The sequence below is a fragment of the Octopus sinensis genome, linkage group LG15 (assembly GCF_006345805.1).
Source record: "Octopus sinensis linkage group LG15, ASM634580v1, whole genome shotgun sequence".
In the NCBI taxonomy this organism is placed as follows: Eukaryota; Metazoa; Mollusca; class Cephalopoda; order Octopoda; family Octopodidae; genus Octopus; species Octopus sinensis.
This window is the reverse complement of record NC_043011.1, coordinates 33,908,259-33,926,656: the sequence shown is the minus strand read 5'-3', so window position 1 is coordinate 33,926,656 and position 18,398 is coordinate 33,908,259. Positions and strand designations below refer to the sequence as shown.

The following is an 18,398-nucleotide window of genomic DNA, read 5'->3' as shown; positions in this document are numbered from 1 at the left end:
ACAGCTTGACACACTGATATAGTGGAAAACTGAAAATTCAGTTAACTCACCATGTGACCACCCTCAACTAATGAAGTGCTTTGAGCCACATTCTCTCTATAGAAACAAACAATTTTTAGAGCAATGACCTAAAAAGACAGTTTTTGACACACTTTTGAAAACCAATTGTGAAGCCAGTTAAATGTGTGTGTGTCAGCAAAATATTTGAATGTTTACATTCGAAATAAGATGTTACTATTGTTAATATTATCTGTAGTGAATATTTTTAATTGATAATTTTAACAGTGGTTCACAGGTTTAATAGGTGGTTCACAGGTTTAATAGCATTATAAAGCTTATAAAATCTAAAATTAGCACGAAGCATAAGAATGATGCTTCCTGCATCCTTATGCTTCATGCTAATTTAAAATTATATATATGTATGTATATATATATATATATATATATATATAATGTGTGTGTGTGTGCATGTTTGTGTGTCTGTGTTTGTCCTCCCCAACATTGCTTGACAACTGATGGTGGTGTGTTTCCATCCCTGTAACTTAGTGGTTCGGCAAAAGAGACCGATAGAATAAGTACTAGGCTTACAAAGAATTAGTCCTGGGGTCGATTTGCTCGATTAAAGGCGGTGCTCCAGCATGGCCGCAGTCAGATGACTGAAACAAGTAAAAGAGAGTATATATATATATATATATATGTATATATATACATATATATATACACACACACACACGCGCACACGTGTGTGTGTGTGTGTGTGTGTTTGTGTGCATGAGAGTATGTATTAAAATTTAAATAATCTTCATATATTCTCTATCCATTTTTAACTTCTGTACTACAAGTTGTTTTGTTAACAGTTCATTCATATACATACATACATACATATATATATATACACACACACGCACATATATATAGTTACACATATGGCTGTGTGATTAAGAAGTTCACTTCCCAACTATGAGGTCTCAGGTTCAGTCTTACTGCATGACACATTGGGAAACTATCTTCTACTGTAGCCACAAGCTGACCAAAGCCCTGCGAGTGGATTGGGTAATCTCTCTCATATATATATATGTAGTTATGTGAATAGGTGGGTGTTTGTGTCTCCTTGTCTTTATATGATATGATAGTTGTAAATGTGTCACTATCATACAAGCACAGTCACTCATTTACAATATTCTGTAAATGAATCTGACTCAGTGAAATATAATTCCATCTGACCCATGCAAGTATGGGAAAGTGAATGTTAAACCCATGATGATGATGATGATTGATACTCTATTAGAAGCCTGTTATAGTTTGTCATTTTGTGATATCATAGTTGGCCATCTCAAGACACAAGTTGAGTTAGTGTCGATAGTTCTTCCTTAAAGTGCTTATTTAAATTAATATTTCATGATTTTTAAAGAAAAAAAAAAACATTGTTTTTCCCTCATTTTATTTTCCAGGGCAGTAGGACAGGAACGCCAGCTCCAGTTCTGGCCACAGCAACAGTCATACCTGCTCCTGCTCCACAACAGTACTGTAAGTATTCTAGACATTCATTGTTTATGAGTAAACTGAAAGAGGTATTGTTTGTCATATTTCAGGCTGATCTTTCCTTTTCTTTTTGTTTTTGCCAAATAACCTCACACGTCTGTGATTATTTGGCAAAAAAAAAAAAAGAAGAAAAATATATCATCCTAAAATATAACAATATCTGTTTCAACACAGATTTCACTTCAGGAATCTTACAAAACAAATTATAAACGTAACTAAGGGAGATAATTCTTTAACTAATATTGTATTTTGGAATGGTCATTTTGCCAGTTTAGCCAATAAAAACACATGCACTATATGTTTGGTGTTACTTTGCTTCAGTGTTATTTATTTTTTACATTAAACTTAATCTTATTTCGGCCAGAGTTCTTTCGTCACACTCCTGTGACCGCATCAGTGGTCCTTTGCATTCTTCTTTCTTATTTGTGTGTCTCTCCTTACTAACCGTCAGCCATTTTGTATTTCTATTGTATGTGTCTTCATTTGTGTATGCGTATATCTCTATGTGCATCTATGTTTAGTTAGTGTGTAACTGAGGTCAAAATGACAGTGAGGGATGAAAGATTTTTGCTTGTAAGTCTGCTGGCTCAGGCTTGACATAATGCTTAAAAATAATTGATATTACTATAAGTCAATGAGGGATCCTCTACAGAGCTGCTTTCAGTTGCTCTAGTAGCAACCAAATCTTCCTCAAACCACACACTTATTTTAAAAAAGAAAAGACACATTGGGAAACATGTTGGAAAACAATTCTGAGGAAAAGTTAGAATGGTCCTGCCTGAAAGACCATTGATGTTATTAATGTTCAGTCAGGGCGACAGGAAAAGCCTGTGCTATATACAGCTGGGTATGTTACTATTTCATGAGCAGCCACAAATTGTAACATATTTAGGTAGGTAGGTAGATAAATATAGATGACAGATATAGATGAATACATCTAGATAGACAGACAGATACAAATTGATAGAAAGATAGTTTGATAGATAGATAGATATATAGATAGATAGATAGATATAGATAAATTGTTAAACATAGACAGAGAAATAGATAGATAGAAAGCTAGATAGAGTGAAGGAAACTTGACTTGGAGAGAAGTAACTCTAACTGAAAACTGATACAATGGAGGGGAGATTCTTTGGTCTTGGCTCAGAGAATCTTTCTGGTACTGGAGACTGATTAAATGTACCCAGTCCTCAATGTAAAGTGGTTGATGATAGGAAGAGCATTCAGTTATAAAAGTCACATTAAGGAAGGAAGGAATGTAAACGGTGTGGATTCTGTAAGCCTCAATATTAGGCAGCTCATCTGAGAGTGCAGAAAGCCTAAATAAGACCTGATACAAAATAGAGGGAGATTCTTAGTCCGATAGCAAATAATGTCTGTGGTGTTGGTTGAATGATAAATTGTCCATGCTGTAAATTGGTTGGCCATAGGAAAGGCATCCAGTTGTAAAAGCTTTGCCAAAATATGGCGTGCACAACAGTTTGAAGATTGAAAGTTAAACGAAAGTATCACAGTTGAATTCTCTCACTCTCCCTCTTAGATGTCATGGAATCACCTTCGTACTTAATGAGAAAATAAAGGATCTTTTACTTGGTTGCTTGACCTGTTAGAAATAGCACTCACATCTCTCTTAAAAAAGAGAAGAAAATATTGGATGACATGGGCTTCGGTGTATCACAGGATGGTTACAGCTAGAATTCCTTTGATCATAAATTCACTGGATCAGAGTTGACAGATTTAAGCAAAAACATGCTTAATTCCATGGTTGGGAAGTTCACTTAGCTGCTATGTTGGATCGGGATTTAATCCTAGATGGTTAAGGAGATTGCTTCTTGCTTCCCAACCACTTGGTTTCATGCCCCACTTTATAGCAACTTGGGCAAGTGTTTTCTGCTATAGTCTGGGCTGACCAAAGCCTTGTGAATGGATTTAGTAAATAGAAACTATATATATATATATATATATATATATGTATATATATGTATATTGTTTGTTCCTTCTCGAGCCACGTCTGGCTCATAGTGCCAGTTTCTCAGTTTCCTTGGTGTATAGGTTCCCCACTTGGACGGGATGCCAATCCATCGCAGGTGAGCTGCAAGATGCAGGAGGAAAGAGTGAAAGAAAGTTGTGGCAAAAGAGTCGGTAGAAGCTCGCCATTACCTTCTGCTGGAGCCACGTGGAGCTTAGGTGTTTTGCTCATAAACAAACACATCGCCCGGTCTGAGATTCGAATCCGCGATCCCTTGACCGTGAGTCCGCTGCACTACCCACTAGGCCATGTGCTTCCACACACACACACACACACACATATATATATATATATACATACATGCACATGCATGCAAGCAAGCACACATACATATATGCACTTTAATATTGTACTTAGACATAGTGATGTTGATAACCTGGTGTTAGAACTCGGTATACATATATTTCAGAATAAAGTGTTAGCCAAGTACAGAGTATAATATGACATTAAATAAATGACAAAGGAACTGGAAATTGTGTAGTGAATTTCATTAGCTTATTTATTATAGTATCTGTTATATGATGCAATGAACCCAGAGCTGTGTGCTTCTGCATCACCTTACAGCTTCTTTGGAGCTTTAAAAATGAAGTGCACTGAATCCCATTGCAGAAACAGCTGTAAGCTTATAAAGTTCATCACATAATTTCTTGTTCCCTTGTCATTTAATTATATATATATATATATATATATATATAATCTGACTCCTCAGATTTTTTGAATGCTGGACTACTGGTTTTAAATTGATATTAAAATTAATATTAATTTATCTCCCTCAATTTTTAAATATATATATATATATATATATATATATATATATATACCGGAGTAAACACATAAATGTGAAACAAGGTGGAAAAAAGAGTACTCAACTACCAGTGGTAGAGTAATATGCTTTATTTAAAGCAGCAGAAAATTCAACAAAACCTGTTACTCTGAGTTTCCCATTGCCGTTCATCGGACAGTTTTTGCTAGAATTCTAGCAAAAACTGTCCGATGAACGGCAACGGGAAACTCAGAGTAACAGGTTTTGTTGAATTTTCTGCTGCTTTAAATAAAGTATATATATACATATATATATATATATACATATATATATATATATATATATATATATATATATATATATATATATATATATATATCCTTTAAATTTGTTTATGTGAAATGTTTTTGGGTGCACTCATAAAAAGCTCCTATACTATTTATTCTGGCTACTGCTTATTGTTCTCATTTTTCAGAGTAATTTTATGGGAAGGTTATTAGAAGAATGATTTGCAAACTCCATGGATTTTAAGGGCAATATTAATACATGTGTTCATTTCTTCAGGCAAAAGTTACATTAGTGTTCTGGCTGTATTGAATGTTTTGATACACTGAGTTTGTAGGAGAGAAGTTGATTAGAGCTCTCTCCACCTTCATAAAATATGTACCTGCTAATTAACAAGAGTTCATCTAATTGTCTTTCCTCCCACAGACTTTGTGGCATTGTTTCTAAGTTAGGCATCAACATACAGTATAGATGTTATATCTAATGTCTAATAGCATATATATATATCTTCTCTTGAGCTTTTGTTAACAGTATATTTCAAATAATATATTATGTGAATATTTTCAAGGGCTATTTGGGTTTTTTCTTTATACATACACAGTCATGTACTTTTTCTGCAGGCTAAGAGTTAAAGTTGATTTTTTATATGAAAACAGTTTTGCTAGACTTCTATGTAGACACTTAAAACTTTTTCTCCTTTCTCTCTCTCTTTATTGCCAAACTACTAATGCTCTATGCAGAAAAAGATAAAACAAGAAAGGATGGAAAAAAAAACTATAATAAATTTCCACCTATAAGAAAACTCGGGCTTCATAAAATGTTTAGTTAATACATCTTAGTTTATGTCATGCTAATGATTTCTGAAAAGAATGAAATAGTGCTTTAAATGATTACCACAGACTAAAAATGTTAAGAACTTCATAATAAACAAGAAAAAGCAAAAAAAAAAAAATTAAATATATGTATTCAATGCTATACCTCTCTTTCCTAAATCTTTAATTTCAAATTCTAACTTCTTATCCTGCTAAATATTATGAAGAAATGATTATCTCCCTTATGTTAATTGTTCACTAAGGGATACCATACACCTTATATTACTATTAGACAAATATGTATTTATTTTTGCAACATTAAATTCGTTTCAGTGGATCATTGGTGTGTGTGTCTCTGTGTGCGTGTATATATATATATATATATATATATTTTAAATACTATTGGATTTTACTCATAAGGTATTGGAATCTTATATGTATAGCATTCTGCCTAAAAAATGAATCTACAAATACAATATCCCTACAAATCTCATATTTATTTTCTTTCCTCTACCTCACTCTCTATTTGGTATCTTATCTAAATTAACTATAACTTTACCATCCTCTCACACCATCTCCAATGAAGGGATATAATAAATATCCTGGAAACAGCTGTAAGACCTATCTATAAATGTTCTAAAATCTACACAGCCTTGGCTTTTTATCCTATTACGAAAAAAATTTATATATATATATATATATATATATATATAGGGTTGGCTAAAAGTCAGCTGACAGTAAATCAAAACCATTTAATTCCAAGATTTATTTATGTTTAACAACTGAATGAATTTGATAAAAGCATCTAAATATGATGCATCATGAAAAGTGCTTCTTGAGTGACATGTTTTTCCATTCGAGTTAATACAGAATTACTGGTAGTATTTATGGAATTTTGATTTACTGTTGGGTGACCTTTGGTCAACCCTGTATATATATATATATATATATATATATATATATATATCATTGGACTTTAAACTCTGCTTGCGAAGACCATTTGAGGGAAGTGAAATCTAAGTCGAAATCAAAATCGGTGACTGGCATCTGTTGCTAGTGGAGCACTAAGAGTACTATATGAATGAGATCGTTGCCAGAGCAACAAGCTGGCCTCTGTGCCGATGGCACATTAAGCACACCATTTAAGTGTGATCGTTACCGCATCGCCTTACTAGCACTTGTGCTGGTGGCACGTGAAACATTCGAGCGAGGTTGTCGCCAGTGCCGCTGGACTGGCTCTCGTGCAAGTGGCACGTAAAAAGCACCATTTGGGCGTGCCCATTGCCAGTACCACCAAACTGGCCCCCATGCTGGTGGTACGTAAAAGCACCCACTGCACTCTCGGAGTGGTTGGTGTTAGGAAGGGCATCCAGCTGTAGAAACTCTGCCAGATCAGATTGGAGTCTTGTTCGCCAGACCCCAGTCAAATCGTCCAATCCATGCTAGCATGGAAAGCAGACGTTAAATGATGATGATATATATATATATATATATATATATATATATATATAATATATATATATATATATATATATAATATATATATATATACACACACTGTATGATATAAATTAATTCAGAAACTGTAGACTGTTTTATGCCAATTCTTTCATTTCTCTCTCTCTCTGCTTCTTTTTCAGTTGAACAAGTTACCTGTATGTACCCTTATACAGCTCAGAATTCCGATGAGCTGACATTCCAGAAAGATGATGTGATCAATGTTATCAACAAAGATGACCCCGATTGGTGGAAAGGCGACCTAAATGGAATGATTGGTGTATTTCCATCCAACTACGTCGCTGTCGCTAACTCTTGTAAGTGAAACTTTTCTTCCTCCTCTTTTGGTGTCTGGTGCTTGGGTACCATTTCTAATATGACCCCTAGTTATCTGTGCTACACACTCCAGCTAAGTTGTGAGAGAATTATTTTGTAGCTCCCATAAAACTTCCAACACCCCTCTTTGTGGCCTGTCTCTTAGACAACTAAAAGGACCCTTTTTGTCCTTACACAAAATAGCAAAAAAACAAAACAATGATTATGTAAAAAGGAGCTTTTTTTTCATGCATTAATTATAATAACCTTTATGAGAGGTAGACCTAACATGCTACCTTGTTTAACATCACCAGTACCTGATCCTTGGGAAGTATTCAAACCAGACCCACTTCTTTCAGTCCCTGCTCTGCCTATATATTTCTTTCAGATGTTCATGATGGGCTTCAGCTGCATTAGCCTTGTTAATTAGAGATGGCCTGCAAAGGACAAGAACACTGCCCTATCCCTTCTCCCTCTCTCCAAAATCGTAACACAAAGATATTGTTTACTTAGTTTTGATGAATTAATGTCATTGATGATGTATGCTACTAAGTGATTGCAATGATACATAGTGTATGCAATAGAGAGAATTTTGTTACAGTATATACATATATATATATATAGTTGCAGGTGTGGCTGTGTGGTAAGAAGCTTGCTTCCCAAACACATAGTTCCGAGTACAGTCCCACTGTGTGGCACCTTGGGCAAGTGTCTTCTTCTATAGCTTCAGGCCGAGCAAAGCCTTGTGAGTGGATTTGGTTGACGGAAACTGAAAGAAGCCCATTGTGTGTATGTGTGTGTGTGTGTGTGTGTGTGTAGTGTGTCTGTGTTTGTTCCCCTCCACCACCATTTGACAACCAGTGTTGGTATATTTACGTCCTTGTAACTTAGTGGTTTGGCAAAAGAAACTGATAGAATAAGCACTGAGCTTAAAATTGTTCCTGGGTTCAACTTGTTCAAGTAAAACTCTCCAAGGCAGTGTCCCAGCATATGACTGGGACAAGTAAAGAAGATAAAAATGGAAAAAAATATATATATATGGTGTATGCTAATGTGTAATTAATACTTTATGTAGGACATTGGACAAAATGCTTTGTGTTATTTAGTTATGTCCCTCAATTCTGAGCTGGACTTTGCAGACATCCTTCCAGGATTTATAAAATTGATAGTACCAGTCAAAATGGTGCCTGTCGAGTACACCTCATACTTTTTCTCAACCATTTATGGCTGTCTTTAACCCTCTTAGATCCAGCCGAAGTGATACAAGCTGAAAGGACTTTGAGCCCGATCCATTGGCCAGTGGAACAAATGTGAATGGTTGGTTTTGAACTGTAATTGCTGATCAGAGACTGTCTTTCTGTAGAAAAAAATTTTGGTAATTTTGGCTATACATATCAAAACACCGTCTGTCTCAAAAGGTTAAGCATCAGAAATCTTTGATAAAGTGCTGGATATAAGAAACATTTAATGTAGAACTGACGTCATGATTCGACGTTCAAATTGAGTTCAAATCTTGCCAGGGCTGACCTTGTTCTTTTGTCATCCTAGAGTTGATAGATTAGGTGTCAGTTAACGACTGGAGCTGTTATATAATTAATCACATCTCATCTCCCATTATTAGCTATGAATAACTTTCACTGAAGTTTTAGTAAATCCAAGAGTTTAATGGGCAATAAATTTATAAAGTTAATCTTTATTAGAAATGTCTATAAGCCTGAGAAGCTTGCTGGGGAATGTCATGGGGGTCTATGTCATGCCATGTATATGTAGTGAATAGGTTGAATATTTTGTGACATTCTGAGATGCATTACTGATTTTGTAGATAGGGAGTTATCTCTCTTGTGGAACATCGTTAACATCTCCTGAAATATTGTTATATATTGTAAACATAAAATTAATGAAGACGATTTCTCACAATATTATATATTGCCATTTCAGGATTATGTTACTTTCAAAGTAACATAACCTCGTCTCTGCCATGATGTTCCCCATGCTACAGCAGCACTCAGTGTGCAATGTTATTATTACTAGTGTTAAGGCAATAAGCTGGTAGAATTGTTAGCAGGACAGAATGCTTGGTGGCATTTCATCTGGGTTTTACATTCTGAGTTCAAATACCTATTTCTTTATTACCCACAAGGGGCTAAACACAGAGGGGACAAACAAGGACAGACATAGGTATTAAGTCGATTACATCGACCCCAGTGCGTAACTGGTACTTAATTTATCGACCTCAAAAGGATGAAAGGCAAAGTCGACCTCGGCGGAATTTGAACTCACAACGTAACGCAGACGAAATACCGCTAAGCATTTCGCCCGGCGTGCTAACGTTTCTGCCAGCTCGCCGCCTTAAAATATCCTTGAGGTTAACTTTGCCTTTCATCCTTTTGGGGTTGATAAAATAAAGTATTAGTTGAGAACTAGCGGCAATGTATTCAACTAGCCCCATCCCACAAAATTGCAGCATTGTGCTGAAGTAGAAAGAATTATTATTATTATTCACTTAGTTTGGATTCCTTGTGTTCTGAGTTCAAAGCTTGGAGTTAGTTTTGTCTTTCATCTTTCCAAGGTTAAGTAGAGGAAAGCAATTTATTTGACGTGTTACCCTCCCCATAAAATTGCTAGCCGTGGGTCAACATTAGAAGTCATCATCTGTAATATTAGTCTTATATTAGTTTATCAAGACATTTACATGTTCAAGTGTTATGTTTCAGATATGTAGTTCTCAGTCTAACACATACCAGCCACACTCCTTAAATTACTGAAAATTCTTTACTTCCCACCCATTTATTAATGAGAAGTCAGAATTAGATTTTGCATCCATTGCCTTCTTTTTTCTTAGCTGTGTTGTTGGTCAAGTTTAAAAGTTTCAAACTATCTTGATTTCGTTTCTTTTTTTTTTCTTCTTCTTATTAACTCTGACAATTTGCCCAGCCATTTGTTTTTCAATCCTCACAGTCGTTCCTATGAGAAACACTGCTTTTGTACAATACCTTTAGCTATGGAACAAAACTGGATCTTAATTGAACCAAAACAAGTTTCAGTGTTACACTTTGAGCAGCCCTAATTATGGAATGTAATGAATTACTAGCAGTATCGCCTGGTGTTACTCGGGTTTGTTTCGACCTTTTAGAATTGGAATTTTTGAAAAGTAAAAATTTTGCATTATGTAGCTTATTATTCTCTTTAAGTGAACATTTTTCTGGTTGAAATACACTGAAAAATGGCGACACAGCAGTAAAAAATAGGGATTTTCATAGAAAAAAGCACCTTTTTGATGTAAATAATTTTTGGTGTTAACATGGTCCGATTTGAATTTTTTCTTCTACAGAAGGAAGAGCAAGCCTTCTTCTATCATACTCTCAATTTTGGTCAACTTGCGCCGCAGAGTCTCGGAGGAGATAGTGTTAGTTGAAGGCTACCAAATCTGCCATACACAGACAACTTCAGCTTTATATATATAGAGATGGAATATAATGAAAATCTTTAATCCTTTAGCATTCAGATTATTGTGTCAAATGTTATGCCTGTTTATTCACATTACTTTGAATTAATCCTGTATTATTTTGTTGCTTTGAGGTTTCAATGATGTAACTGTATATTTTTAGAATGACATTGTAGGGTAGATGTGAGAAACCAAATCTGGACATTTTCAGCCTGATATGGCCGGTTTAAATGCTAAAGAGTACATATGCCACATAACCATGATTTTGGTTCTCTCATAATACAGTGAAGTCATCAAGTAAGAAGCTGTAGAACTGAGATTATCTCACAAGTAACCCAATCCATGATAAGGCTTTTAATTTCATTTTTCTTGACCTAGGTATTGAACCATTTTCTTTCATTTGCATTGTTAATGGTCTTATTGATATCACTCATTCTCATTTGCTCTCTCTGCTGCTCCTTCTCCTCTACATAGAACAATTTGAAGCAAAGATCTTTTCCATCGTAATAATCTAGATTCATGCTCCAACTTTTGCTACTTGGTGTTTTTCTAAGCCAGTTTCTTGAGAAATATTTTAAATGGTACTCAGACAACTAGCTTGGTGAATTTTGCTCTCTATTTTCACTACTTTTATAATTATTATAATATTTTTTTTTTTTTTTTCCATTTTCCCTCCCTTTTTCTTTTCATTGCTTTGAAATATTTTTTTAATAAATTTTGTTGGTTTCTTTAATTTATTATTTCTTTTCAAGAATTATTTTTCTACTTCTGAGTAATATGTATATATAAATAATGTTTTGTAAAGAAAAAAAAAGTGAAACAATTTTGGTAAGACAATGTCAAATCTTTGAATTGTGTGGGATTTTTCTGTCTTTTCTCAATTTTATAACCAATCCCAGGAATTAGTGGATAACTTTATTGGGTTTGCACCACCAATCTGGAATATAAGAATAGCAACAACTGTTGTTTATTTAATCTGTTGTTGTTCATTGTAACAAGTAGTTTGACTATTTAAAATTTTTATTCCATGAACTCCAATGTATTTAGAACACAAATGCCACAGTTTTTTATAGTTTAGTTGGTTCCAAATACAAATTCTGCCAAAATGACTGTCTTTGCCTTTCATTCTGTCTAGACTTTAATAATAATAATGCTAATAATAATAATAATAATAATTTCAAATTTTGGTACAAAGTCATCAATTTTAGGGGAGGAGGTAAGTTGGTCAATTCAGTGCCAGTGCTCAACTGGTATTTATGTACTCATTTTTTATCATTGCCCTTGGTGGAATTTGAACTCAGAATGTAAAGAGCTGGAAGAAAAGCTACTAAGCATTTTCTCCAATTCACTAATGATTCTAACTGCTTGCATTATTATTATTATTATTATTATTATTGAGTGAGCGAGCAGAGCATGCCATCAAATATTATTATTATTATTATTATTGCAAGCTAAGGTGGCAAGCTGGCACAATTGTTAGCATGTCGGGTGAAATGCTTAGCAGTATTTCATCTGCTGCTGCGTTCTGAATTCAAATTCTGCTGAGGTCAGCTATCCTTTTGGGGTCAATAAATTAAGTACCAGTTGAACATTGGGGGTCAATGTAATTGACATATCCCCTCCCCCAAAATGGCTGCCCTTGTGGCAAAATTTGAAGCCATTATTATTATTGCAAGCTGGCAGAATCATTGGACAAAATGCTTAGCAGAATTCCTTCGAGCTCTTTGTGTTTTGAGTTCAAATTCTGCTGAGGTCAACTTTCTCTTTCATCCTTTGGGGTTTGATAAAATAAAGTACCAGTTAAGCACTAGCCCTTCCCTTCAAAATTTGTGGCCATGTGCCAGAATGAAAATGAATTATTATCATAATTATCAATTGTCTCTAACATAAACATTAGAAAGATGAAAGTTAAAGTTGACCTTCGCAGAAATTGAACTCAGAACAGAAAGGGCCAGAGGAAAAACTACAAGGCATGTCCTCTGATGCTCTAATGATTCTGCCAATCAGTAATAATATAGGTCTCCAGCAGTTCCACAGGACCAATTAAATTAATTACATTTTTTCCCATCAAAATTTGGCCTTGTCTCTCTCTATATGTATGAAATGGCCTGCGGTCCTAATAGATAATCTAAAAACATAAAAGAAAGGAATTCTAGCAATTCCCCAGTATGCCTTCAACCAGATTTCTGAAACCTGTTTTGGCTCCATATTCAGTTTAATTCAGCAGAGGGTTGATGTTTAGCCCTGGGTCAACCTTGACTGAGCAGACCTATGATCAAAGGCTATGACCATCATGTTTACAAATTAGACTTAACGCATCTGTAACTACATTATTGATTGTGTCCTTCTGTAAGACATTTGGAATATGTGTGGTATGTTTTGAGGGAGATTTGACTGTTATTTTGAGGTTTCTTTCTTTTGGCTTGAGTGTTATTCATTTTTTTTGTTTTCATATATGAAAACAAGCATGGTTGTATAGTAAGAAGTTTGCTTCACAACCACATGGTCCTGGGTTCACTCCCACTGTGTGACACCTTGGGCAAGCTTCTTCCATTATAGCCCTCGGCAGATCAAAGCCTTGTCAGTGGATTTGGTAGATGAAAACTGAAAGACGCCTGTTGTATATATATCTATCTCTCTCTCTCTCTCTCTCTCTCTCTCTCTCTCTCTATATATATATATAATATATATATATATATATATATATATATTTACTCCACATTTCAGTCATTTGACTACAGCCATGCTGGAGCACCACCTTTAGTTGAAGAAATCAACTCTAGGACTTATTCTTTGTAAACCTAGTACTTTTGCTGAACTGCTAAATTTTGGGACATAAACACACCAACATCAGCTGTCAAGCGATGGTGGGGAGGACAAACACAGATGCAAAGGCCCACATACATACATATACATACATACATATATATATATATACCGAGGGTATGTGAGGTATTGGCGTCTAGAAGACCCCAAAAGTGTCAGGTAGCGCTAAGTAAGTGCTATGGATAGACTGTGGTTAAACTCTTGGTTCGATAATGGTATAAGTGAGGAGTTTAATGTGGGTCTTGTATTAGCATGCATATGTATATATTAGACAGAATGAGATAACAAATCCAAGGCTGTCAGGAGTTTTTAGGATATTTATAATCAAATAGTCTTACAGCAGATTCCACGGCTCCATGCTTTGAAATCACTAAATATGAACTGCTTTTGGAACTTACCATGTACAGGAAACTTTTTTACCACTTCTATACACCATTTTTTTCGAATAATGGAACTGCAACTACAATATTTTTATATATCTTATTTCTACTTTAATTCTCTTATTTCCCTCTATATTCCCTGTCTTTTCCACAATAATTCGAACTCAAATATTTTCAGTTGTAAGATTATTTCATTATAAATGTTCTGGAAACTTCTCACAGCCTTGGATTTGTTATCTTATTCAATCTAATATGTGTGTGTGTGTACACATACACACACACACACACACACACACACACACACACACACAGAGGGCTTCTTTCAGTTTCTGTCTACCAAATCTACTCACAAGCCTTTGGCCAGCCTGAGGCTATAGTAGAAGACACTTGCCCCAGGTGCCATGCAGTGGGACTGAACCCAGAACCATGTAGTTGGAAAGCAAGCTTCTTTCCACATGCATATATATGTGTTTCATTACTTTGTAGTTGTAGATGGAATAACTTTCCTTCCTCTTCTTGCGCTTCTTGTCTCCTGTGGGACGTGAAGCTTTGGCCTTGGAAGCCTTCTTGGCTCTTTTCGAAGCGGTAGCTGGTGCTGGTGGCATGTGTGTGTGTGTGTGTATATATATGTGTGTGTGTGTGTTCGTAACTTAGTCTTGACTTCATGACATAGTTGTAAACAAGTGTCACTGTCATACAAGCAGTGTTGTTCATTTCCAGTATTCTGCAAAAAGATGTCTGGCTACGCTGAAATATGACCTTGCTTGCAAACAAGCAAGATTGGTGACAAGAAGGGCATTTGATTGTAGAGAATTTGCATCAATAAACTCCATCTGACCCATGCAAGCATGGAAAAGTGGATGTTAAAATGATGATGTGTGTTGTTATCATCATTATTATTATTTAGAAGACCATAAAAGAAGTAAAAAAGATGGAATGTTGGCATAAGCTATAAGATAGAATAATACTGACATCAGAAACAGAAACAACTAATTAATTAAATTATGGTGATAACCTAATTACATTGATAGATCTAAACACACAAATACATGCCCAAGCAGAGACAACAATTAACACAAACAGACCAGCTGGCAAGTACTTTTGAATAGAAGAAACTTTTGAATATATATATTCATTTCTTTATTGCTCACAGGGGGCTAAACATAGAGGGAACAAACAAGGACAGATAAAGGGATTAAGTTTATTACATCAACCCCAGTGCGTAATTGGTACTTATTTAATCGTTCCTGAAAAGATGAAAGGCAAAGTCGACCTTGGCGGAATTTGAACTCAGAACGTAACGGTAGAAGAAATACTTCTAAGCATTTCACCGAGTGTGCTAACGATTCTGCCAGCTTGCCACCCCATTTTTGAATATAAGGAAATGCCAGGGGATGCAACTACAGCAAGCAGACTAGTTTTAACTGAAGCCACTAAAAGCCAGTTCACTCTACTTCATTTTGCTAATGCCATTGGCTATCAAGAAAGGCATGGATGTCATGAAGAGTAATATGACTCTCTATGTAGATATGAGTTCCTGCCCCATGCTTAATAAGTAATCAAACCTATGAAATCCAGTAAAGGTACAGACACATAAGCATTTGATCTAATTAGAAATAGTAGTTGAATCTTACTTTGAATTACATAGACTCCACCATTGTGAAAAGATGTAGATACAGTGGATAATGTAGTCCTTGATATGCAATACCTGAAAGAAGGACAAGATGGTCAATGCCAGAATGCAGTCAGTTATAGGCCTGGGTGTCAATCGGGGTTGACTGTTGACCTGGTGCTAAGTTACATCAAGGGGTTATGAATACACCTTTTGTTTTTTTGTTTTTTTCCTTTTTGGTACTTGAGAGAAAAACTAAATTAAAAAGCAAAAGGGTTTTAAGCCTGTCCAGTTCAGATACACCTGTAAATGTAATTAGCCTGGTACATATTTAAAAGAAATAAAATATAGAAAACAACAACAATAACAAAAATGAGAGAGAGAGAGAGAGAGAGAGAGAGAGAGAGAGAGAGAGAGAGAGAAATCAAAAACAGAAAAGCATTGGTGATGAAAAACGCAAAGGAAAGACAAAGATTTATAAATTCAATTGTAAAAGTTTTGTTTGATCTATCCATATTTATTTTTATTAATTTTTTTTATTTAATTATGTTTTATCATTGATCTGTTTTATTTACCTATTTGTTCTGGTGTTTGATTCCCTGCTCCCACTCCAAATATATTAAGCCATACCTTTGGATCCTACTCGTTTGTTAACGAATATATCTTCATGTGTATGTAATCTTTGTGGGTGTATCTGTTCATGTAAATATATGTGTGTGTGTGTGTATATATATATATATATATATATATATACACACGCACACACAAACATTTTAAGGAATTCAGAAGATGATACTACAATAAATAGTAGTTGTTAGTTTGCTCTCATTGTGCGTGCGTGTGTGTGTATAAGGCAATCAACTGGAAGAATTCATGTTCAAAATGGTAAATTGTGTAGATAGTTCTTTACAATATATTTTTTGTTTCTTCTCTGATACTCAAAGTTTCCTGTTGGCAGAGGTCTGCTCATTTTTCAACCACAGTTCAAAATATGAATGGCACTTCAGCATTGATGGTGATGTGACACACCTTTGGTACCAATGAAGTAACAAAAATTCCATTTCATGGGGGGTGGGGTATACATATATCTCTCTCTCTCTCGGAGAGGCACAAGTACCTACCTACACACACACACACACACATATACACACACGGCAGTAACTCCCCCCTTACCAAATTCAATCACAAAGCTTGGTTCGGCCCGGACTATAACAGAAGACGCTTGCCCAAAGTGCAATGCAGTGGGACTGAACCCGAAACCATGTAGCTGGGAAGCAAGCTTCTTAACCACACAGCCATACATATATATATATCTTTATATATAAAAGTAAGGTTGTGTGTCTGTCTACTCCGATTTAGATTCCTAACTACTCCCACATTTTGCGGTGCAGTTTAACCAAAACTGGGTATCTTATAGTCGTGATTCATATCGAGCCCTTCTGGGTATTAGCGCGCGTCTACGATGAGTCTACGATTTTAAAAATAATTTACCATAATTTTTTTCCATTTTAATGCATATTTTTTTAAATATAAGGGAAGTAACTCTCTAAAAATGTCTACGATGAGTCAACGATTTAAAAAAAATTTACCATCATATTTTTCCCATTTTTTTGCTATTTTTTGGCTATAACTCTCTAAAAATGCTTTATAGTTATTTCTCTTACAAACCTGAGCAACGCCGGGCGATACTGCTAGTATATGTATAAAAGACAGAGAGAGAGAGAGAGAGAGAGATACTTGAAAGGCAAGTGACTTGAGCTGTGACCTTGTGTTGCAATTGTTTTTCATTTTTGCCATCTTCAAACACCCAAAAGCTTTTATAATTATTTTCCATTTACATGTTGGGATGTTAAATTTTTCGCCACACCACTATAAGCTGGTTACTTATATAGTTTAAACTATGAATGCTTGAGGAACTGTGTCAAGGAGTAGAATGCAGTGGTATCACAAACATCTTGATATCATAAGGAATAAAAGGAAAGTGAATTTAGCTGTTTTTGTATTTTTAGCTGGTTAATAGGTCTTCACTGATAACATATGTACATATATACTCAATGGCTCAGTGGTTAGAGCGTCGAGCTTACGATCGTGAGGTTGTGAGCTCGAATCCCGGACCGGGCTGCGTGTTGTGTTCTTGAGCAAGGCACTTTATTTCACGTTGCTCCAGTTCACTCAGCTGTAGAAATGAGTTGCGACGTCACAGGTGCCAAGCTGTATCGGCCCTTGCCTTTCCCTTGAACAACATCGGTGACGTGGAGAGGGGAGGCCGGTATGCATGGGCGACTGCTGGTCTTCCATAAAACAACCTTGCCCAGACTTGTGCCTCAGAGGGTATCTCTCCAGGTGCAAACCCATGGTCAGTGCCTGACCGAAGGGGGTCTTTACCCTTTACTCATGTACTTTATATATATATATATATATATATATATATATAGTGGTTGTATAAAGTCAACATAACGTGACAGTCCCGTAAAGGGAATTACATCACCGCTATATAGCCCTAGGAAGCATCGACGCTTCCTGTCGGCTTTGACACATTTGCTGTGTCCTTATATTTGCAATGGGGAGGCAAGCACCCCCACCAGCCAGAACTAACAACCTGGAGACATGCATGTTTCTGGGTCTTGCCCGTCGTCAGTCCAGGGTAGCATGTCCTAGCTAGTGGTGATACTTACCAGGCCTTTGCAAATATATCTATTTACAGTGAAATTTATTCACTGGTCACCATAATTAGAAATATATATATATATGTGATAGTTGTACATTACACTTAATTATTGTATCTGTTAAAATTCTTTTGTTGTTTCTTAATTGTAATTGATATATAATTGAATAAATAACACTCACACTCATAATACATAGGCATTTAATTTATATTTTTACAATCCA

At 35.4% G+C, this 18,398-nt stretch overlaps 1 protein-coding gene across 13 annotated transcripts in view; it reads left to right on the top strand.

The window, feature by feature from the left end:
* Nucleotides 1-18,398, top strand: part of LOC115219624 (intersectin-1) — a 424,167-nt gene that overhangs the window by 234,121 nt on the left and 171,648 nt on the right. For all 13 annotated transcript variants that reach the window (XM_036509616.1, XM_036509621.1, XM_036509620.1 and 10 more), the window contains 2 exons: nucleotides 1,452-1,527; nucleotides 7,075-7,248. In XM_036509616.1, the coding sequence (XP_036365509.1) occupies nucleotides 1,452-1,527; nucleotides 7,075-7,248 (250 nt within the window). The remainder of the gene's footprint in view (nucleotides 1-1,451; nucleotides 1,528-7,074; nucleotides 7,249-18,398) is intronic.